We start from the raw sequence: 24,346 nt of genomic DNA, 5'->3' as shown, positions 1-24,346 counted from the left end.
GAGGGAACAACCGAAGAAAGCCGAAGGAGCAACATCCACCGCTGTGCAGGACTGGTTGCCACGGCCAAGACGACATCGTGCCTTACAGCCAAGCACCACAACACTCTCCGCTCCTTCTTGGGAAACGGTGACCACATCATTCACATCGGGACTCATTTCTGGTATTTCCCCTCGACGGAACATCATTGGTGAGTGCATCTTTTCTTTCTACTGGTCTAGTTCCCTCACTTTCCCCTTCTCGTGGAAAGACAATAACATGATGAGATAATGCGATGTTCAATTGGACAATTTTTGGGATTTCCCCCGTACTTGACAATCAAAAGGGATGACGAGGAAACTGCTGCCAAGGAGGTATACCTCCTTGTTGCTGTTTAGGTCACATAATATGGATAAACAGGCCGATAAAACTTGGAGAGTGACATGTATCCACTGCTTCATTGAAGTTTGGAGGAAATCAGTACATTGTTTATATTGTGTGTTTTGTTTGTTTTATGGTTGCATAAAAAAATAAAAAGAGAGAAAAAAAAAGTTTGGAGGAAATCTGATAGCAAGCTCCTGAAAGTGATTCGAAGATTCTGGGTTGAGGAATATCGCAGAATGGAGGGTTGAAAAACGTGACAAGAAAGAATAACGGGCCGTTAACGATCGCCCCGTCACAGTACAGGCATGCTAACCTGGAAACATTGAACTGCACATTTAATACTTGAATATGAGACCATTCTGAAGCAAATAATTTTCACACAAGAATAAGGATTGGAACAATCATCCCCCAGCATTCCCACTGATTCCCACTGATCAGCTCCTATAGCCATCCCCTTTAACACCAACTAACATTTCCCTATAGTTATTCCTGCCAAATTTGTCGCACTTTTGCACCACATCAGTATGGCTTCTGTCTTTTCTTTTTTTTTTTTTTTTTACATCGCATTAAAATGTCAAGCAAGCGAATAAGCATACTGTATATGAAATTAAGTGAATTTAATCATTTGAATGCCTTGTAAGTTGTAATATAGCTCCTGTCAGGTGTCTGAAAATCACAACCCCGGTCACATGACGTGACTTAACGACGTCATTGAAAATTTACAGATCATTACAATATAATAGGAGTACTGTAAAATGATTTAACATGTTACGAAGACAACGTTGTTTTCAGACCAGAGTGCTTCCGGTACTAGGCAAGTTAAATTCTGAAATTGCTAGTCTCCAAATACTGGCCTTGAAAGAAGATTGATGCTCAAGAGATAACAGAGACCAGTTTTATTATCGATATATCCCCAGCCCAAGGGAAGTTATCATGGATACTAATGTGACTGTCAAGATATCAATGTACTTTATCTGATTACGACAATCACTACACCTGTTATCCGAGCTGGGAGGGTGACACGCTGCCCCCATTGACATGTCAGTCAGAAATGGAGACACCAAACGTGCATATCCTCTTCTCTCATTATTATTTGAACATGAAATTCAGTGATAAGAATTTGGAGCTTCCAAGTCTGGAGAATGGAAGGCTTCATTATATTGAGCTCTACTTGGACCAAAACTTTTGGGCATATTTGCATGGAGATTATTATTTTCTTTCTTGTCTTGAAAGTCTGAATCACAATTCGAAGTCGAAAGAAAGTTATATAACATGAAATTACCGAAGTTTGCAATCCTGATGACCATAAAGATTTGTCTTTATGTCTTATTAAACAGCCACGTTAGTGTGTATCTTTCATAAGTATCATACTTTCTTAGGTAAAGGGGTTTTACTTTATATTTTGTTTGGTTTTGCACTCTGTCGACACTAGATCTATAGATCAAAATACATATCAGGACACATTCTTCAATATGTATTGTTGTTCAAGAGATTATGGTAAATCCTGAAAGCATTTATAATGTATTCGTCACAGCTAGAAACATGTGTGTCATCTCATCATAACAAATAAACAGACACTTGACACAAAGATGTCCTTGATGAAACTTAATGAGAATCAAAATGTTGCTATTTCTTTCACTATGTTAGAATTTTTGATGTCTCATGATTAACAACTAGTAATGGAGATCTATCAAGATCACGCTTTGATATTCGTGAATTCCATCCATACCTCTAACATGCGTTTGCAAAGCAAATCTTTCATTTCGTCAACTTTCCTCACTCTCTCGTGATGTCAGTCTCGAAAATGTTCTTCAGAGTTTACCCAGCTAATTCTTAATCTCAACTATGTATGATTTGTTGATTACATTGATGTTGTTAAAACTCATTGTTCATAGAAGGAACTTCCGGTCTAAGGTATAAGAGTTAAGAGACATTACTCTGGATGAATGGGACTCGAGGAGGGTCGCAGCCGTGACCTCTCTTATTTGTACAATCAAGCGTCTAAACAGTCTCGACACAGTGCAAACATGCCACGAGGGACCTACGTTTTTTGAAATCCATTTTGGCTCTTGCATTCCACTTTCGCCTTCACTACATTGTCTACAATATTAAAAGGAGGCACTTAAAGGGATTTTATAGTTTTGGTTGAGACCTAACTTCAGATTTCTAACATTTTTTGGTTAGATGAGAAACCTCTTAAGAAATGTGAAAGAGCATGTAATTTCAAGGGGGATTCAATGTTTATTTGATAGAAATTGACATTGAATTGGCTGAGATATAGAGAACAGAGCAATCCTAATAAAATGTGGGACCCACCTTTTATTACGGTCGCTTTGTTTTATCTTGTTTTTGGATGTTCAAGTTCAAGTCCAAGTTCATATATATTCGTTTTTTCTACAATATGCAAACATAAATCTCATAAATGTCTCAACCATTCCAAAACCAATTTTTACCCAATAAACTTTGAAAATCCTCTTAGAATGGTATGGTCTGTATTATTTCATAAGTGGTTTCTTGGTATCTCGCAAAAATTAAGAAGCCCAATCCTCATCGCCACCAATACTATATCATTATCCCTTTAAAGTAAATCTGTTTCAAACATGAATCGACATCCTGTTTTGTTCTTTTTTTCCTTCTACGGGATACTACTTTTTCTGCGTAAAATGAAGTTGATAGGCACCGTTGGACAGGTGCCAAGGCGGTATTGTTGGTTTGTTTGTTGTTTTTTTTTTTTTGTTCAGATCATCATAACTATCACGAGATTTTCATTTTCTTAAAACCCAACGTCGGCAAAATATGTGCATGTACTGATCTGATGCATAAACTATATTTGAGACTGGGATATTGTGAAGGCCTAGCATGTGTTTCGTATTTACCACCAAAGCAGTCATAATTGAAACAATAGAGCGAGTTCGTGACCAGTTTATCGAACTCAACCACATACATAGTCATTGATCAGCGGGTGTCCGGCATGCTTGTGAAAGCAAGTTGGATGTTTGTCATCTTCAGTTTACAAAGCTTTCATGAGTGGTCCAGGGAACATCAGGCCCTACATCAAAAAATTCGTGGAAATGAATGGCAGTATGACAAATCATTGAACTGATTTAACTTGATAGAAATATGTCACTCCATTTTCAAATTGACCTTGAATAAGAATAAGTGAAAACAAATCCACAGAACAGTGGCTGTGGATTTAAAATTCGACGAAACTATATGAAATTAAATGTTTCCATAAATTGAAGACATGGTTGCAACTGAAATAATTATGGAAATCATTAATAGGGGTATAGTTACAATTTTTCACAACTCGCGTGTGTTTATTTTACTGAAAATGTTATCTTGCATAAGAATTGGACAACTTTCATTTCCCTTCAGACATGTTAGATATTACTTTAATATAAAAACTTTAGGCCAATTTCATGGGAGAGAACGCTATGTGTCCCATTTTCTTCAGATGTAGAAATTTAATACATGCCGACGTATAGATTGCAAACATAACAAGATGTGGGAAAGAAGAAGTGTTACACAAAATGTACCTTAGATCCCATTTCTTCTATTGTTACGACGTTGAGGAGAAGATGCTGGTATTGTTACGACGTTGAGGAGAAGATGCTGGCAATCAACATCACACGCGTCATTCAGTGACACCAAACAGCAAAAAGCTATACCAACACCAAACTTTGAGGAATCAACAAAAGCTTTATTCCTCGATCTCGTGCGCTGCGTCTCATCTATTTCTCTGGAAGCATTTCACCACATGGATTCCCCCATCCACACATTATAATTTGCATAAATTCATACATATTCATGACACTCTTCAAGCAAGATAAAAATGACGACATGAATTATCTAAAACAACAACATATATCTATTTTGCTAAGACTGGAAACATCAGACAACGACCTATGGTGGTATTTACTGTAGCTCTAAACAAGGTTGTCAGGTAACACAGTCTGAATTCTTTCTTACTTATCGTCAGCCATTCCGCAACTTGACTACCAAGAAATCTTTCGCCAAATCCTCCATTTTCCATATCTTATCCTCTGGGTCACTGGTGTCAATCTTTTGAGATGCACTCAGAACTGGGGAGGATAGAATATCTGGGTTTTCTTTCTGCTGCGGAAGGAGTGATCTGTTACAGGGATCGATGTAGTATATTATCCTATCAACAGATACAAAATGTCTTCTGACTCTGAGAATAGAGTAGAATCGATAAGGAAAGATTGTTTTCAGATCTGAAATTGCGTGGTAAAAAACGATATCCTATCACCTCGTATTTTTCCTGAATTCAAATCATGCCATCATGTACGATGGTGAAGGGAACAAGGGATAAAGAATGGGAGTTGGGAATTGTGACATCTATACGTTGCTCCATTGCCAGTGCCTGATACACGACATAATCGGTACGCTAGCTTTCTTTGTGCGTATCCAGTGTCATAGAATGACAGAGATGTCCCCCCCCCCCCCCCCATAGGCAAAATATGTGCAATTTCTATTTTGGAGTATTTTTTGTGTCTGTCAGATGCTATGTTGTTTTAAATTGTGGGATAGAGAGCCTAGATGCCAAGAAATGATACTGAAATCTCTTTAAGCAGACAGATCGATGAGAGTGAACCACTTTCATGAATTCTCTCATGTCATGTTCGTTCAATGCTTTTACAGTAGAAAAACCCAAAAAGGGGTCTTGTGGCGAAACTCGATACAGAGAATTTGAACATTTCTCTCCCCCAGCTGTAGCCTATCAACACATTCTTCAGTATATCGGCATACGTGACATTCGTACAGAATCCAAAAACGCCTTTCTCCAAGTACTCAAATGTCAGGGAGAACAAATGCTTTAAAAAATAGTAAGAAATCACCTGCCAATGAGTGGATTCTTTCATTTCATGAATGTTGCCCTTTACCACAAATCCCATTTTGAATATATTAGGTTATATAGTTTCCGCAGACGGTTTTTTAACATGGAGGTAGAAAAGAGACCTCCATGGTTTCACCCTTTCACAGACCGGCTCAGGGCAGGTATTTTTTTTCTACAATTATTCACACTCTGTAGCTCTGAAGAGTACGACGGCAGGGCATGTTTTTACTGCAGAACGAGAGTAGAAAACTCTTGAAAGTTCTCGCGGGGTCAATATGGAGACGGAACAAATGGGGATTTGGGTAAACTTCACGACAATGTGAAAGTAAAGGCGGTGAAAGGCTCAGAGTGGTGTTCAATTCCAAACAGCCTATGGTAATTTCAATGCTGCTTTAGGAAAGCAAAAGGAATGCGAAAGGAAAAGTGATTTTTTTTTCTTCCTTCCCAAGTCCCAGTTTCAATGATATGAATTTAAGTTTCCAAAAATACACCGGAGTTGTAGTTGTTAACAGTACTATTACACCACGGACTTTTCATGTGTGATGTGTATTATACATGTTAATTGAGGTAACACGTTGTTTTTGTTTGTATAGTTCTCCTTGTCTTCTATAAAGTGAAGTTTGGATTCACATGCTCTTATAGGCAATTATACTGGAAGGTCACCTTGGCATGCATTAAATTGTGGAGACACCGGATTATCTTGAGATTGTGATCGGTTTGGCGCCAACTTGAATGATAATTGAAAACTTGAAAGAAATATATTATTAGAGGGGTGAAGGTTCAGGTGCGAGTTTCTTCACTGCCCGGAAAGCAGTACTCAGTAGATGATAGGTTCGAGTCCTACTGGTTCCTTTTTCCGACATGTTTGTTAATTTGCAGATCAGTAGTTACGATCTTAATAATTTGTAGAGGGGGTGAAGAAACTCGCACCTGAATTGAAAACTTGTTGGTAACTAGTATCATCAGCTCGAATGACCACAAAAGCATGCTCGTAAAGAATGATCTCACAACTTTTTGAAGGAGTTATTAGGGCTGAGAGGGAAGGAACTATGTGGTTATTGAATGTTACATCTCCGTCTTCTCAGCTTATCCTTTGAAAACTGAGTAGTTTGCGTAATGGGTTTTATGCCCTTCATCTTTGCGGTAACCTTGCTGTGTTGAGTGTGAAAGGGCACCGGACTACATCGTATCGGAACGCTTGTGACGTAACGGTAGACAGCTTGGACATTGAAAGGGACTTGAACTCACTATTATGTGATGGGTCGTCTTCGTGGATTAACCAAGAGTAGGATGGATGGGTTTTTGTCTCTGTTAACAATAATGATTCTTTGTCAGCTCATTTGTGAGTGGGAATAGGGAGGTTTTAACAAGCGGGAAAAGCTGAAGTCTTGTTTGATTCAAGTCACGTGACCAGCTGATTGGGGCGAAGTTCTAAGCGATCAAGTAGCACGATAGCTGTGTCCTCAAGAAGGGATTTAGACATAGGGGGCGCTTTATGATAAACAGTTTATTTTCACGTATTCATGTGCTCATTAAAATGGCTCTAATGAAAGCAGTAGGCCAGATGATACTCTTTAACTTGGACCTGTTTGAAGAGTGAAGTTGGTGTCTCCTCATGTTATTGTATTTTCTCCCACTGGTCTCCAAAATTGCATTACCTTTGTCCTCCGTCATACAAAGCGTTGGAATTATATCCGTGTGAATATACGTGTTTACTATTTGCATTAGCACAGTGTTTCTCGCTCGGAATGAAACTATTTTGTGCTTTGTTTTCAAACTACAAATTGCTCATAAACTAAAGAATGTGATATGAAATTTTATCAGAATTACATGTTCGTATTCTAAGTATGATGGTTGTGATAAAAGCAGATGCTACGGTGCTGATAATTATCGTGCTATGTACTCAGAGTAACCTCGTCATAGTGTTACCACTGCTTCTCAGAGGGCCCTGTCATTGGAATAATCACATCATAGAGTCTTGTACAATTGGATCCAAAGACGGCGTTGGTAAAATTATATCTTGTCCAAGGACCAGTGATAAATAGGCCTACCAGAGGGGAGTCCATTATACAGGACGTTGAGCCTAACCTATACGTCACATTGATATCACTGTACAGTACATCTCTTCTTGGAAGCAACGTGTGGATGGTATGGAAAGTGACTGTTTTCATGTAAACTCATTCATACAAGAGGAAGTGTTAATCATATGATGTTTGTGATGTCATAATCACAATTGGAATACAATGGCGTACTTCAAATGAAATAACAAATTCGAATGATTTTTTCTCATTCGAATAATTCAGCTTGATTCGATCTTGATTGTTAATATCTTCCACAGACTGAAAATAACTGAGACTGATCGAGACCGATGATTATAACTATTCTCACTTCGATCCTTTATATTCCTAGAACTTATGAAATAAATTTGATGAAACGACTTAATATCGTTTCGTGACTCGTAACTTCAAACCTTACCAAGTTGGAGAATTTAGTGCGAACAATGCTTCAAAATATAGATACCCCACGCTGAGGCAGAAGTCATGTGCCCATATCTATTGTTACTTAGGCTCAGATGAAGTCATGTTCGGTTAAAAAGGAATGGAATCCTGATATTGTATCATTGTAAGCCCGAGATTATATGTTTATTGTCAACTTGTTTTTGACTTCAAATGCTGACTCATGTCCTATCATTGATCATTCCTATCGTCCAAAGCAGAGGGGGAATTCTACCACATGCTAATGCTAACCACACAGTAACTGGTATGGATGTGATATGACTTGGTACCTGACACAATCAGTGCATTGGTATACACTCGACCGATTTTTCATATCAATTTATGCAATCCCAACCTTCCTATCTAAGACTCATAACCTCGCCCCAATTAACAATGTATTCGTAGAAAACGCAATCGCTGCAAAAGAACAATCGTGTATATTTTTGTTATACAATACTCTTGGACATTAGTAAGACACAAACCATAAAATAGTCCCGGTCGGTAGCGGTTAGCCTCGCGCCTAGCTGTTTTGTGTTTGAGCGATGACGAAGTCGATAATCATGTTGTGTTCTATTGCACGTCTACGTCATCTTTGCCGAAACTATTTTCCAATCTGCAAGTCATAGATGATTAAGAGAGTGTTGAAAGTAGTTCCAGTCTTTACTCTTTCTAATGAGTATGAGATACTACACTCAAGATAAACCACTTAGGCAAAAATTTGACTTGAATGCAATCCGGTGAGAAGTATTCAATCCTAACTTGAAAACACACACACAAACACCAACGAGAAGGCCTGGCCGTTTGTAAAGCAGACTCAACAAGAGCTTCATTGTCGAGTACCCTTGTGTTGTCTTTGTTCATCACACAGGGAAGTCTTCCTGTCATTTTGACGGACTTGGTGATAGCCACCTATCCAGGAAGATGGGGTGGATGCAACTTCTCCTGGTAGTAACACTGGCTGCCTCCTGCACCGCGGAGTCCCTCAAAGTCGGTGAGTATCATGACATTTTGTACCCACTATACGTGCTTCTATTATGCACCAATACCTCGCAAATCACGAGTCATAAATCGCGGTCATGCACAGTTAATTCTTAAATCGACGCCCATATCGTTAGTACAGCATAATTTCAGTGACATTTATGAGTGAAAGTTGGCGTTGCAACAGGACACCTCATTTTCATAATGACAAGATCGGGGAAAATGAATCCTGACAAGTAGTCTTGATATTATTGTTCACAAGACTGTTCGTTAATGATGGTAAGAAAACCATTGTTTCGTCTAACAGAGGGAGAGCTGTGTCAGTTTTAAGTAAATGTTGATGCCTGCAAATTAATAAAATGTAAAGAAGACGTCTTAAGCTACCTTCTTGTTAATACTGGGACTTCCTTATCTTGTCGGGAACTTCTTGTATACACTATTGATTAAGAGGTTTCTAAATAAGGTCTCTCTCTCGCTTCCTCTTCCAATTATGTGTACATCTATTATGATTGTATGAATGCTTGTGTATTTGGGGAGTGTTTTGTACATATGTGTTACTGTCTCTGATGTGTTCACCTGTTGCCTTAAGACATTGAGAATAGAAATATCTGCATGAATATTACTGAGTGAGTTGAGAGGCGTCAGCACTGTCTGACTGAGAGAGCGTGTCATAGTTTGCTGGCACATTGTAACTTCCGTCTTGTCATATTTCTGCGATCCACCGAAGTGGTTCACAAGACTGCAGTGAAAAGACAGATTAAACTGACAATAATACGCTGATCGTGTCCAGCAAGGACTACACTGGTTATAGAAGAACATATGTACATATATTTCTTCAAAGAGAGCCCTCGATATCATTGATAGTGCTTAAAAAGACGTTAAAAAATGTAACAGTGTCGAGAAATATATATCACAGTGTCCGATTGAATTGCGTACGTGGTTCTTCTGTGAGGGCGCTCTTTATTTCACAGTTTTCATCTTCTGTTTATTAAATATATTACATGTACATAGGCGTTTTTAACCGTTGTGAAACAAAAATGAAATAGGTTATCCTGTCTTACACCAGCAGTTACTTATTTTTTCGTAATTGTAGAAATATTGCTACTGATAGACAATAAAGGATAAACCCTACCTTTTTATACTTGTAGGCAAGAATTCTTCATGAAGTTATGATAGAAAATCATGACTACAGACAACCAAGACACGTCAATAACATATCAGATTGTGATAGGACAAGAAAGTATCTATCGATTGAACCACGAACAGAGAATATTGTAGTATATATACTGCTTTAAGCAGACGCAAGATAATGTCATGTTTACACTGTTGTTGTTGTTGAAACGTGGTGTTACTTCAGATCGCTTATAAGAATCTCAAGGAAAACACGCAAGACGAAAATGATTGGGTACTGGAAAAGATTGGACCAGGGCTAGTCATCATAGTCACCCAATAGCTCCGACTTTTTGGACATATCATGAGAAAAAATTGTAAGGAATAGACTTTCATTCATGGGAAAGTGGAAGGTAAAAGCCTAAGGGGCGAGGGAGATTAACAACAACTTGAACTGGAAACAGCTATAGAAACACACGAGGCATTAGTTGCTTGGCTGTTTCCCATCGGGCAACAGATTATGGAAAGTTGGTGTCAGCTCATCCATGTCACAGCATCGCATATTTGTGGCAACTAAAATGATGATGATGGTATAAACACATTCCAAGAAATCCACCGTGCGATTCTTGACACTTGATAACCTACATTATAGTAGTTCTGCTGTTGTGTTGTTGTCAGTTGGTATGTGGCATCTGACATAAGAAACCACCTTGGCCAAGTCATTAACCTACTTAAAAGAAAAGAGCACACGCAGCAGGGCGTAAAATCTTTCCCGCTCCGTGCCTTTCCTTGAAGGAAAACCATTGTTAACATATATAGATGATTTAGGAAGCCGGGAGGTGGAAAGAGCCATCCTCCCTGTAGAAAGCGTGTAAGACCATCATCGATCCATGCAGGCAGTATCAGTAGTCTATGAACTGACTGAGATAGCTTGCTCGTTCTCTTGTTTTATGCAAGACGACCTTTCTGAAACTCAAATCCTTTAATTTCCCTAAGATGTCTTTTAAATCTCTAGATATTATCAAAGAAACCTTCTGCTTTGATTTCTGCTTAGTTACAAGTATGTCATGCACTTCGTGATTACCCAATAAGGCTACATACTCTCCAGTCAGAACATAGTTACTCTTCAATAACTATCAACTGTAGGTTTACATATGATATCCCATCTCGACACACCCTTTGATAAGGACTTCATCGTATGATAAGGACTTCATCGTATTAATAATCATAATATTGTAAGTTGCTATCTGGTCATGAAATGATTTGAACGTAAGGGAAAATTGTTAGGCTGAATCCTTTCTTTCACTGAAAAAGCAAACTGAAGTGATGGTGCTTGATCACGACGGCGATCTAACTTATAAATAATACTAGCTGCCCAAGTTCATGATGTTTGAATTCAATTAAAATGATTTATTTCCATATAAAGTAATACAAAGCAATATATATAATGCATACACGAGTATATAACATTTTAAGGAACTTTGAATCACATAAGTTTCAATAAAACATGGATACAATATTATGATATCAACTTTGGTTTTTAGATAGATAAACAAGTAAGCAATACAATCTTATTTTGTAACTCTATATGGAAAAGAGGAATTCACAAGAAGAGCATAGCTTGTAAAATTTGTGAATTACTCTAGGAGATGAGGGCATCTCAAGATCCGTCAAGGACTCCATGTATGAAAATTTTGATATTATGACGTCAGGCGAAACAAACAGAAAAAAGCATTTTAATCTTCTCAAATGCTCTTGTTATCGCAGTGTAGAGACAGTTATAGTAATCAAATCTAGAGTACTGCACACTGCACAAAGACAGGTAAGTATCCTTTGCTATTTATTTCTTTATGTAAGACACTTTCTTCAAATGAAACCATGTACATTTACAAAAATGATCAATGCGATCTGACACAGTTAGATAATCAGTATACATTTTTAATCGAAAGTCCTGTAAAGACAAAGATATTTAGTATGATTTGCACTGCGACAGATGATGAATTTTCACGATTATCATTAATGGTATCGACGGGAAATATTTTGTGAATTCCGATATTCTGTGAAATTCTATACTAGTGACAGTTTATCGACATTCTTCTTGAAAGAAAGTCACAAAGAGCATCGTACACTTCTGTAGACATTCGTGGACAAGCATATGGATTGGTTATAATGTATAGGCCTATCCATTCATAATAATTTCTGTTAAATGTCAGATGCCATATCTTGTCCGTTGATTGCCCTCCTTCCGCATCTTCTACACTTCCGTCTACCCAACCGTGGCGATAAAGATGTCTACGGAATCGGAATACCGCTGGGTCCTGACCCGCTGGAATTGGACCACAAAGGAGAGATGAACTTAAGACATTCACCGATTATGACACACACAGTGTATTCTCTGTTGACTATTACCGTGACACACATATTTTATCCACACATGCACACACACACACACACACACACACACACACACGCACATACAACGATACATAACCGTAGACTATCTGTATCGCTGCTCACCTTTCAAGGTGGTTGCCAAAGTCCCCCAAAACCTCCCAAGTATTCGATAGGTGTCAACTTCTGACCCTACTCGGAGAAAAGTTCCCGACATCCATCAAATGTGGCATTCACACCCTTCTCAGATTTTTCTCGCCTCTTTCGAGAAGAAAAGCAAAATATCGGACTGATTTGGAATGGTGCTACAATTGAGATGTTGATGTAACTGGGAAATAACGTTGAAAGACATGTGTAGAGGAAAGAAATGGCGTCACGGAAGTGTTATCTTTTATATCGCCCCAAAAATGAAACAATAATGCAGTAGCTTGTTATTGGGTTGAAATGGATTATTGACGAACCTTGGATGCAGTTTTAAGTAATAAGAGAGATAGACAAAGAGAGAGATGGAGTGTACAGGGAGAGTCAAGTAGATACAAATAGGGATATCTTTCTCATGTCTGTTCATGCAATGACAATTTCGTCACCGATCAGATTTGGGGGAGGGGCAGGAGGTCTTCAAATCCTTCTAAAATTGATTCTTCAGTGACTTCAATCTTTCTTAATGAAATGGACTGTCTGTCTAAACCGGATTTCTCTAGCACTGATATCTGTTTTGAACCAAATGTAGAAGTTTTTAATGTAAAATGGAGTAAAAAGGGGCCTTTACTTCCGATCCTAGCAGAGTCTTCGTCAGAGGAGATTTTTTATGTAAATCAACATGTATCAGACAGTTATATGAAAAGATGTGCTATTGTGTTCCCACAAGTCATATGTCCTAAAATGAAGAGTGATACTTTTCTAAGTAATTTGTTTGATGCACAGCTTTGAAACGAATGTTTCATTATCATAGTATTTGATTATCGAACTGTAATATTTGTCATAGAAACTGAAAACATCTTCATTGTCATGGCCATCGTGACAATATGATTGCTGTTAATTTATCATCAATGTGTTAATTGGTCGCGATTAGTACCATGATTATGATGGTGATGATTAACATTATTAGCATCACCACCACCACCACCACCACCACCACCACAATCATCATCATCATCATCATCATCATCATCATCACAATTATCGTGCGTATCATGTAAAATACCATTATTACCTCTCCAATGTACAGGTGCTCTGTATGGCGAGAACACGTACGTAGACGACGTGTATAAGAACATCTTGACGGACGCTCAGCAGTTCATCAACCGAGACTTCTCCATCCTACCCTCCGGTGATGAGATCTCTGTGGTCCATTTTCAAGCTCCGGATGGGAAAACCTGGTTTAGAGACTCCATCTCAATGGGAGTCAGAGCCTGTAAGTCATGATTGTGCACTCTCAACCATTCCACATTCCTCCTCTGAAAACCTATACTTTCTATAAAAAAAAAGTGTTTTTATTGGCAATCAATCAACAAGTGCATCAATATGGAACGAGTTACCAGCTCTTTTTAAAGAGTGTCCAACATTGTCATCTTTTAGATATAAAATGTTCATCTAAAGTACAGTTGAATTACTCTTGTAATAATTTGCCGTTTTTTTGTAGTTGGTCTGATGTTCCTTTCTTATTTGTTGCTTAGTGTATATTTCTTAACCTGCGGTTGTACTCTGTAATTGAATTTCTTTGTTTAATTGCAAATTGCACCCTATATTACATGTATCAATTTTATTGTAAAGGAATCCGCTTTGATATTCTTCATATGGCCTTTTCTGATCCTTCACATGCTATGTATATTTTTGTCTCTTCCGTTTGTCTTTTCAACGTGATGTATTCTTTTTAGCATGTTGAATAAGAATTAATTGAATTGAGATATGGTTTGTGAGGTAATATGAATTAATAAAAAGAGAAATGCTAACCAATCAAGATAAAACAGAGGAGGAGAAGAATTATATGACATTATGAGAAGAGATTCTTATATCATTCACAGAAAAGTGTCCGTGATCCAACAAGTCAATGACAAGTAACCACAAGAAAGATTCTCCAATCAGAATGAACTTGTTTCTTAAAGGGTGTGTACGGTTCTGGTTGAGGTGAGGATTTAGCTTTTAATGTTTTGCGACGTATTCAGAATCCGCTCTATGAGATTTCAAAGAGCATGCAATTCTAAGGGGTATCAAAAGCTTATTTGATGAAAATCGGTTTTGAAATGGTTGAGATATCCAAAAACAAGGTGAAACAAAAGAGATCCTAATAAAAGCGTGGCCTGTCACCTTTTATTACTATCACTTTTTTGGATATCTCAGCCATTTGAAAACCAATTTTTATCAAAGAAACATTGAATCCTTCTTGAAATTACATGCTCTTTCATATTTCATTAGAGGTTTCTCATTATCTCACTTAGGAATGTTCAAATCATGAATTCCCACCTCAACCAGTACTGTACAGTCCCTTTAAGCTGTTACTCTGTGTTTTGTCAGGAGGTCGGAGGATCTAATTCGTTTTATTATCTCCACCAATAGCTTGCTCATTCATCAACAACAAGGACTCCCACGCCCTCATTGTTCCCGACGACGTGTGTCTGAACTGCCAGGGACTTGGCTACATCATGGGCAACGCCTATTACCCTTCCATAGCAACGGACCAGGCCTCAGGGTCGGATGCCATCAAGATGTATCCCATCATTGAAGATATGGTGGAGCTGGTATCTGGTGTCATCAAACACTACAGGTGGACGACATTCATCATCCTCTACGATCAGGATTCTGGTGAGAATTAACACATTGAATTTTGAGGGAAGAAAAAACATTTTCAGAGGTAAAACATGTGAAATAGCTCAAGAGAATCTGATGTTCGCGATACATATGGACACTTTCACAGTGATTTCAATATACACTTAAAGGACTGTGAATTAGAGTCTACCAATATCAATATATAAAACAGGGTTTTCAAATAACTTCTGACTTGTTTATGTAGTTCATTATATTCATACACAGAGACGAATCCAGGCTAGGAAATAGACAGGGAAACAGACATACACACTCACAGACAGTTTGCAAAATAATGACCGGTATGATCATTATGATAATGATGATAACATGTCGAAGGTGCCTGAAAAGCAGGATCACATTGCCAATTTAGATTCTAAGAGGATACATTACTAAATATACACAGTGTTTGAAATGACGAGACAGTAAACGTCAAATCCCTACATGAATTCACCCAAACACAGCAGAAATTCTCATGTATTCATATTGAAATTGACGCCATAGTATACTGCCCAAACATTTATCGCGGTTCTTCTTCCTTACACCTTTCACCTGCAGCATACACCATGGTAGAGGAGCTAATGAACATGTCCCCTGAGACTGGCTGGTTGGTACATCCCATGGTCCTCGATACTGAGAACCCAGAGGAACAGATGAAAGAACTGAAAGGTCGCGCCATCAAGAACATCGTCGTCTACATGCACGTCGAGGAGAACATCAAAGTCGTTGTCGACAACGTAAGCTCATTGACCAGTTCGTAGGGTATGACTACGTGAATAAATGAATGAATGATTGAGTTAAACATTTAGAGTAAGAATGTATTTTAAGGAAAATGCGTGCAAGTAACATTGATAACGTGGGATCTTAACTGGATCTATATTTGAATAACGTTCAAACTGTCTCTGGTAGGATGTATGTGAAATGGAGTACAGATTGAGGACTCTTAGAATGACTAAGTGCATTAGAGAGAAACCAGGGAATAAAGCGAACAAGTAAGAAAACGAGATGAATATAATAAAGGTAAGATAGGTAAATGTGATTGATACAGCTTTCCATGCAATTTTAAAGGCAATATCGTACATGCTTTGTAAAAGAGCTAATAGAGTTGTTTATCTTTGAATAATGACAAGAAATAAATGCGAACGTCTCTGCTCTGATGATCTGTCGGATGGCAAAATGAATTTTGACTGAATTTTGCGTTTTTTCCAGGCTTACGACCAAGGACTTCTTCTCGACACATGGCACTGGCTGTTTGGAAACCTGGTAAGTCATCATTTCGTTTCCGACCTCATCTTGTAACCCTTCAGTCGGCCCATCTCTTTTGCTTCCACCGGGATTCCATTCCAGCATTTCATGATAACTTATATTCATTGTCCATTGATTCTACAAGGAACTTGTAATACAATGGACTAACCGACCGGAATTTGTCACATTTATAATTAAAAGTTTAGAAGGAGAGAAGTTTTAACTCTGTAAATTACGCCATTCTGGTTTGGCCAAGATATGCCTGTTGGTTTCACCTGACGTACTTGCAGAGTATGCATTGACGTGCTAAGTTGAGCATGACATCACTTAATTTATATCATGTCCACCCCCTTTCATAGTTATATGCTCTCGCTCATAATGAAATTCCAAACACACTACCTTCTTCTCCTGCTACTTTTGTGTTTCATTCTCTCTCGTCATGTATTTATAACTTCCTCCTCAAACCGTTGACAGCACCGCCGTATTTTCAATTCTTGCCATTGCACAGAATGTGGCCTACTTGGGAAAAACGTTTTTGGAGACCAGGCTACGATACAACTCTGCCTTCCTGACACGTTTCAAGATGAAGGTAGCCGGCTCGGTGGAGGGGAGTTTCTACACCCGTCGACCCGATGCTATCCGGAAGTGGCCCTTCAGACAGCAGACGACGTACGATTCCCTCTTGGCCATATCCTACGCCCTCAGGGCCTACCACGATGAGCACAATAACTACCCTCCGTCAGGGCGCTGTGGGCAGCCGAAGGGTGTGCTGAATTCTTATTTCAACAAGGTAGGGCTAACTCCACTCTCATTCACTTTCAATTGTGTTTCCAGTCAAATGCTACCGATGTGCTTTATTGTGACTGAGCAACATACAGGCCATTTACCTCAAGAAATCAATACAGATATGTACAGTCCACAATATCCTTATCTTAAAGTTGTTGCTAGGGTAGCCCCATACCTCAGTCTCATGTCAATGAAATTGCATCGTAGATGTTTCATATCTGAACTTTCATAGTATTTCCTCACGTGTGTTCGCTGTCGATATTCTCCTTCCTTGCCCCAGGCCCAGTCTTTCGAGGGTTGCAGTGGGGAAGTGTCATTCGATGAACATGGGAACCGTGTGAATTACACCATTGACATCTTCGTCGGGAAGGACCAGTATCTGTCCACTAGTAAGGTAAGAACTACCTCGTTTATCCAACTACATATCGTTTTGAAAAAGATTGATCCCATGATCAATTATTGTATCCCTCTACAATATGCAATTATTCGTTGTCCCCGCGTTGTCGCTGGCAAACGCTGCATGTACACCCAAAGAAAACTTAGTTCAGCTTTGCATCTTTACGTGCGACACAATAATTATAGCACCATTACGGATACCAACTTTGCACGTTCCTGACCAGTGAGCACCTTTAAAGGTGCTACAATAAATGTGACACACATAAAGTGCAAAGTTGAACCTACTTTTCTTTAGAGTGTATGGGTTATTACCGTCAAACTGCGTAGTAAAGCCTCGTTTTCGATCTTCAATACAGCTTGGGCAGTTCACACAGAACATCCGTCACTGGGAGATGAAAGAACGACAGACGTGGCCAAAGCAAGGGAGTCGTCTCTACATGAAGCCTTACCGCATGGCCGAGGCTACTCACATTCACGTGCTCAGTATCGAGGTAAGAATAACAAAACCAACACACGAATGACAAGCTCTTAAACACGCACACACACGCACATTTTTGTTTATTTCAATCCACAGCCTTTCTAATTACCGAATATCTAATTGCATGCCCAAACGAATCTTTATCATATCAACTTTTAATTTTACACGATCTTGTGAGTGTGTTTCTGTTTTGTTACTTTTGAACCCAACCTCGATATACAGGAGCCACCCTTCCTGATGCACCGCGACTACGAGTCAACTCGACGTCGATACCGTCGTCAGGAGGTCAATCCTGAATACGATCTCTACATCGGATACATCCCCGAGTTACTCAAGAACATCAAGCGGGTATTTGAGGAGGACATGGGGCTAGACTTCACATACAGGTGGGATTTTTGTTCCTCTTATATCATGTGCGAATTGTAGTTCTGTATTAGGGATATTTGTTAGTTTTCTATCATTGCCTTACAGCATAAATTTGTTCTTTTTCTTTTACATTATGCTTTCAAGGGAGACCTTGTTTTTTAATGTGTAAGTATCACATGAATATGACGGCAAGATGCGCTTTTAAGTGAATACAACTATACCCTGTGGAAGCTAAAAAGCAAATATGATTAAGGTATCAATTTTCTATGACTCCCATTCCTGCTTCTTGAAACTACGAAAAAAAAAAATCTTCAACAACACCAAAGCAAAGAAGATTGAAAAATTCTTGATAAATTTGCACTGGTACTATATAACGACGGCATTATTTGCTACGACACTCGGTGATTAATGCAACGTTACTACTTACATGATTCTTCAGATATCGCTCCTATACAGCTATACCACTCCTAATTACGAATATATGCTACCACAACTGACACTGTTGATACTGCACCTACCACTTGCACTATTCCTCCTGCCTTTATATCAAATGCCTTTATGAGAGCGTGTTCTAAACTGTTTTCCAGCTACCACAACCATTGCTTCCACTTCTTAAAAAACAAACAAACAAACAAACATCTCTGTGATGTCTTGATTTACCGTAAGATAAATGAATGATATCCTCGTCCAAATGCAATGGATTAAAGCCCTCCCAATATCCGGATCTGATTCATCTAATCCAAATCTAATCCATAACCAAAATCTAATTCTCAAATTCTATTTCATATTTCTGAACAGACTGGAACTCCTTGGTGAGGGTAACTACGGCAAGTACGACAAGTCGACACTGGAGTGGGACGGAATGATGCGGGATCTCTATGATGGTGTAAGTAATACTGTTGACTCACAATCATGATTTATGCGAAAGTAGCTTCATATTTCCCTAAAAAAGCCTTTTCAGTGTATACACTGTTCTCCCATGGAGCACATCCATTATAGTTTACATGCACCTTTAGCAGCCAAGAGGGGCAAAAGTACACCTATGGCAGATGGTTCAGATGCCACACCCTTGTCCTCGCCCATCTCAGTGCTTCCAGTACTTCCTCTGCTCTCAAAGGGCTCCATAATCACAGTAAAAGGATCCACCAAAATGGCACTGTGACAAGAAACTAATGATGAAGTCTTTAGGGAAAAAAGGAAGAAGTTGATATAGCTTGTACGTGATGGTGATGAGAGTAGGGTACACATGATTGGCAAAAGAGAAAACTAGAACAAAAACAAGAGAAGTAAGAGCAAAAACAATAACAGTAAAGAAGCCTAAAGTCAGCATTCAAATGTACTTCTAACGTATTTTTGAATCACCTCGTCAAGCAACTGGCATTGATGGAGATTAAAACTACAACCTTGATATTAAGTGCTTCAGGTGGGGGATCATGGACTTCTTTACAATGCGAGTTCGTCAATAACGGTGTCTGTATGATATCTTCTTCAGAGGTTTCAGTGTTAGCGTTTCAGTGTTACTTATTTTTCACGATGACTTTCCTAAACAAGTACAAATATTTTTCTCTCTCAACCTCAGGATGCTGATATCATCGCAGCTGCCCTTACAAAGACAGACATTCGCGAGGAATTTGTTGATTTCACGTCATTCTGGTTTGTCAGTGACGTCAAGCTGCTGATAAAGCATCCATCTTACGTGTGGGAGTACCCCTTCGTACCACTCTTCCCCTTCAATGTCTACTCTTGGATGACAAACTTCGTGGCCTTCTTTGTCGCTACCATTCTCATGTGGGTCCTGAGCCGCCTCAACCAGAACGAGTGGCGAGCCAAGGCCCTCCGCGGGGAAGCCACCGAGGAGGAAGGGGAGACCTTCACCCTCTACAACACCCTGTACTACATGATATCTATTTGGGCTTTCCAGGGATACAAGAGGGCGCCCCACTCAGTGGCAGGACGAGTGATGACGGCGTTTTGGTTCGCCTACACCTTGATCATGGTCTGGTTGTACGTGTCCAACCTGTCGCCATTCCTGAAGTCCAGTAAAATCGGAATGAAAATCTACAGTCTCCACGACCTCAACAAGCAGGAACAGTTTGAATATGGCGTCGTCCGAAACAGCCCAACCTTTGACCTCTTCCACCAGTCCACAAAGGGCGATCAGAGGATCACGTGGGACGACATCCAGACAGGAGACGAGAACAAAATCGTCCAGGATTTAATCGAGGGTGTCCGCAAGGTACGACGCGACAACGGCCGCTATGCTCTCCTGTCTGAGAAGAAAATGCTGGATTACGAAGCCTACAGATGGCCATGTGACCTCTGGGTCAGCGGTGGCTACGTCACCAAGATTAAGTTTCCGCTAGCCACACAGTCTGGGTCACCACTCCGTGATCAACTGACGTATGCTCTCAAGAAACTGAAGAAGCAAGGAATTCTGGCGAACATCACCAGCACCAAGTTCTACAAGCCGTACTGCAGTGGAAAGACCCTGTGGCAGACGCAAGCCAAGAAGTCAATCACCGGGGCAGACCTAGCCGGTGTATATTACCTCATGATGCTCGGCTTCGCCTCTAGCTTGATCATGTTTACCGTGGAGACCATCTACTTTTATCTCCGAGGTAACACCACCGTCAAGATTCCGAAGATGAATGGCCGACGCAAGAATGACCTGCCCATGAGCGGTGGTGGCTACGGAGGGGGCGGCGGCCGTGGCGCCTATCAGAATGGTCGGGAAGCCGGGTACGGAGGCGCGTCGAATTACGCCCAGCCCCAGCCAGAGAAGAAAGCTGCAGATTGGTTGTAAAGTGTTGACTGCTACATTTTGTGGATTCGAATGATTCCGCTGTCATGTTTGTTTGTTTCTTTTTTTTTTGTCTAACACAGCAACAAACTGTACATTTAGCTTAGTTTCCGCAGCAACCGAGTTAAATCACACAGTGTGAAAAAAACCCCAACAACATAATATTCAGATTTTTTTTTTTTTTACATGCATTCATTTAGTTGGAAATTACAAAGTCTCATAATCCATATATAGTGCACAAATTGTGGACAATTGCCAAATAGATCTTTTGTGTATCTTGCTAGGTAAAGTTACGTTAATACATGTATATTGTATTGAAAATCATGAAGTGCAACCAGAAGAGTTACGATATGAATTATCCGGAACAGGTGAAATCTTTGGACATTAAAAATGTGGACAGTAAATTGCCAAATCCTCTGAATAGATATGAATCAACAGCTTTATTTCTGTCCTCTCAGAATGTAGTCTCAAGTCAAGTTATGTTTCTTTAGAAGTGAACAGATCACAAATTTGCTTGATGATGTTTTTACCTTTTTCATGCATTTCCCAAGACGAATCGCATTTGTCCACGGCCATCTTAATATCTGTTTCAAAATCCTATTAATGTAAAGACGCTGCAGTAATACAATGGTTGCTAAACTTCTGAGCAAAGTGGAAGTTACCCAGACATATGTTTTCTTTTAACACTGAGACATAAATTTGCACTCAGTTGCTTGCAGTTATGTGTTCTGTAATGCATGAGCCTTTTGATTACTTTAATTTTGCCTAATCGGAACCACACATTCGTGATTAAAGCTTTCATTCATCAACATTTACAAAAATGTTACTGTAAGTACTCTTTTCGAACCTATACGTGTGCGGATTCTTCTGCGTGTGTTTTATAGTCTTGTGGAAGGGAGTATGCGTTACAATCAGCCTTTTTTGTGTGTATGTGTGCGTCCAGTATGTAAGTAGAGTGTGAACTGCGATATGGCTGACAGTGCTCGACTATATAGGAGTTCATGCAGTACAATATTATAGTAGGATGGAAGGCGTTGCTTTATTGGTAACTTAGCTGGACAGTCTGTTTCGGCCGTATATATATATATATATATATATATATATATATATATATATATGTGATTATGTAACACACATAGAATTCGTACAAATCATACTTACATACCGAGTACAGGTGAGTACAAATCACGATTTCATAAATATACATTGATATATTTTATAAGATTATTTGTGTGCGTGTGCTGTGTTTGGATGTCAGCGCTCATGTGTCTTAAAGGGATGATACAGTTTCGGTTGAGATGGAGCTTAACGTTACCAACGTTGTTTGATGATAACTTTTTCTGATGAGAAACCTCTTGTGAAATATGAAATAGCATATAATTCTACGAGGAATCCAAAGTTTATTTGATAAAAATTTATTTCAAAACGGCTGAGATATCCAAAGCAGTGCAATCCTATCAAAAGGTGGGACCCACCTTTTATTAGGATTACTTTGTTTTGCTTTGTTTTTGGATATCTCAGCCATTTTAAAACCAATTTTTATCAAATAAACTTCGAATTCCTCTAGAATTGTATGCTCTTTCACATTTCAGAAAGTGGTTTCTAAGTATCTCTTAAAAAGTTAAAAGCCGAATCCTCATCCTAACCAATACTATACCATTCCTTTAGATACGTATCTAGGATTTTTGACAGAGAGACTGCACACTGGATTAAACCAATCTTCAATGTGTATATCATAATTATTCACTATTATAATTATCATGCAACAAATCATAGTTGTATCCTGTGCCTTGATCTCTGTTTGCGTTTTGTATGCAAAGTGATGAGTGTTCAGGCTTCATGACACACACACACACACACACACACACACACACACACACACACACATACACACTCGCACACACACACACACACACACTCGCACACACACATACACACACGCACACACGCACACACACACACATTCTCTCTATCTCGACACACACTCGCGAACACACGCTTTCACACGTTTGGATTTTACAGGCGTATCACCTATTGTGTTTGGTTCATTTTTTCGTCCTTCTTTTTAGTCTCTTTTCTTTCTGAACGAAGTATCTCCAAGCTGCCATCACCGATTGATATGAAATTTGCCATGATCATATCTCATGTCGAGATCTAGTTTAAGTTGATTCAGTGGACAGAATTAAATTTAACTAACAAGTTTGCAGTATCAATCAAAATACTTGAAAGATTAACCTGAAAGAGACTAACCAAACTGCAGATAGACAGAAAGAGAGAGAGAGAGAGGGAGAGAAAGGGGGGGGGGGGGGAAGAGGAAGAGAGAGGGAGAGAGGGGGAGGAAGGGAGTTAAGGGAGAGGAAAAAAAGAAACAAAGAGAAGGTGGGCAATGGAGTAAGAACAAAAATGACAGGATCAAACGGTATGACGATTAACCGAACGTGTAGGCTCGAACGTTGCATTCTCGTAATTTTCCTGTAAAAATTGTTGCTATATGAAAACACTCAATGAACAGATGAAGCTGCTATAACAACGATCAAGCCTAACGACTCATGTTAATGAATAATTTGTTTCATTATTTTCTTTAATCAAATTTGATGTGTACACATATACTCACAAACTTTTAATGAATGTCAATATACTTCATGCGCATTTCGGTTCAAGTAAGAGAGAGAGAGAAAAAGTATGGTTACATCCCTACACACGCGCATACACTCACACACCCACATACCATGCACTCACCTATGTATGTAAACATGCATACATGCATATTACGATAAACATGTCTGTATATGTATACACACATATGCATATTGCAAACATGTATGCATATGAATTATCAAAATCAATTCGAATAAACATTATTTCCAGTTATCAAAATGTATTTTTTTAATTCTTTCTCTCTCCTTTCTTGAAGCGGTAGTAAAAAAAAATATTATAAGAACATTTCTTTGTTGCTTATTTGTTAGATGTTTCATGGGTGTGTGATGGTATATGAGTCTCGTCGTTATTTGCTTATAAATACATGTGATTTTTTTTGTATGCAAATTATCACTGGCATCACAGGTGTCAACTACAAAGAAAAGAAGTTAATCCACAAAAATATACGAGTGTTTTGACGTCAGTGGTTGGCAGTTAGATTATCACAATTCGACAAAGATCGTTTGTAATTTTGTTGTCAAGTGACAAATGTTGTGAGAATTAGGGAGGTATTCGTAATTTGCAATATTTAATTACTGATATAATTAACAAACTCAGGTAAGAACTTAAAGAAAAAAAAACG

The 24,346-nt window shown here is 38.9% G+C and overlaps 1 protein-coding gene across 1 annotated transcript; it reads left to right on the top strand.

Annotated features, from left to right (window-relative positions):
* The first annotated feature begins 59 nt into the window (after positions 1 to 59).
* LOC140230818 (glutamate receptor 2-like) lies at positions 60 to 21,887 on the top strand. Its single transcript, XM_072310959.1, has 12 exons — positions 60 to 188; positions 8,583 to 8,705; positions 13,422 to 13,607; positions 14,750 to 14,995; positions 15,554 to 15,732; positions 16,205 to 16,258; positions 16,749 to 17,030; positions 17,307 to 17,420; positions 17,779 to 17,913; positions 18,123 to 18,286; positions 19,065 to 19,152; positions 19,846 to 21,887. The coding sequence occupies exons 2-12, from the start codon at positions 8,636 to 8,638 to the stop codon at positions 21,067 to 21,069; spliced, it is 2,742 nt and encodes a 913-aa protein (XP_072167060.1). The 5' UTR covers positions 60 to 188; positions 8,583 to 8,635; the 3' UTR covers positions 21,070 to 21,887.
* The last annotated feature ends 2,459 nt before the right edge of the window (positions 21,888 to 24,346 follow it).

This window comes from Diadema setosum, chromosome 7 (genome assembly GCF_964275005.1).
Source record: "Diadema setosum chromosome 7, eeDiaSeto1, whole genome shotgun sequence".
NCBI lineage: Eukaryota > Metazoa > Echinodermata > Echinoidea > Diadematoida > Diadematidae > Diadema > Diadema setosum.
This window is presented reverse-complemented; position numbering and strand designations above follow the sequence as displayed.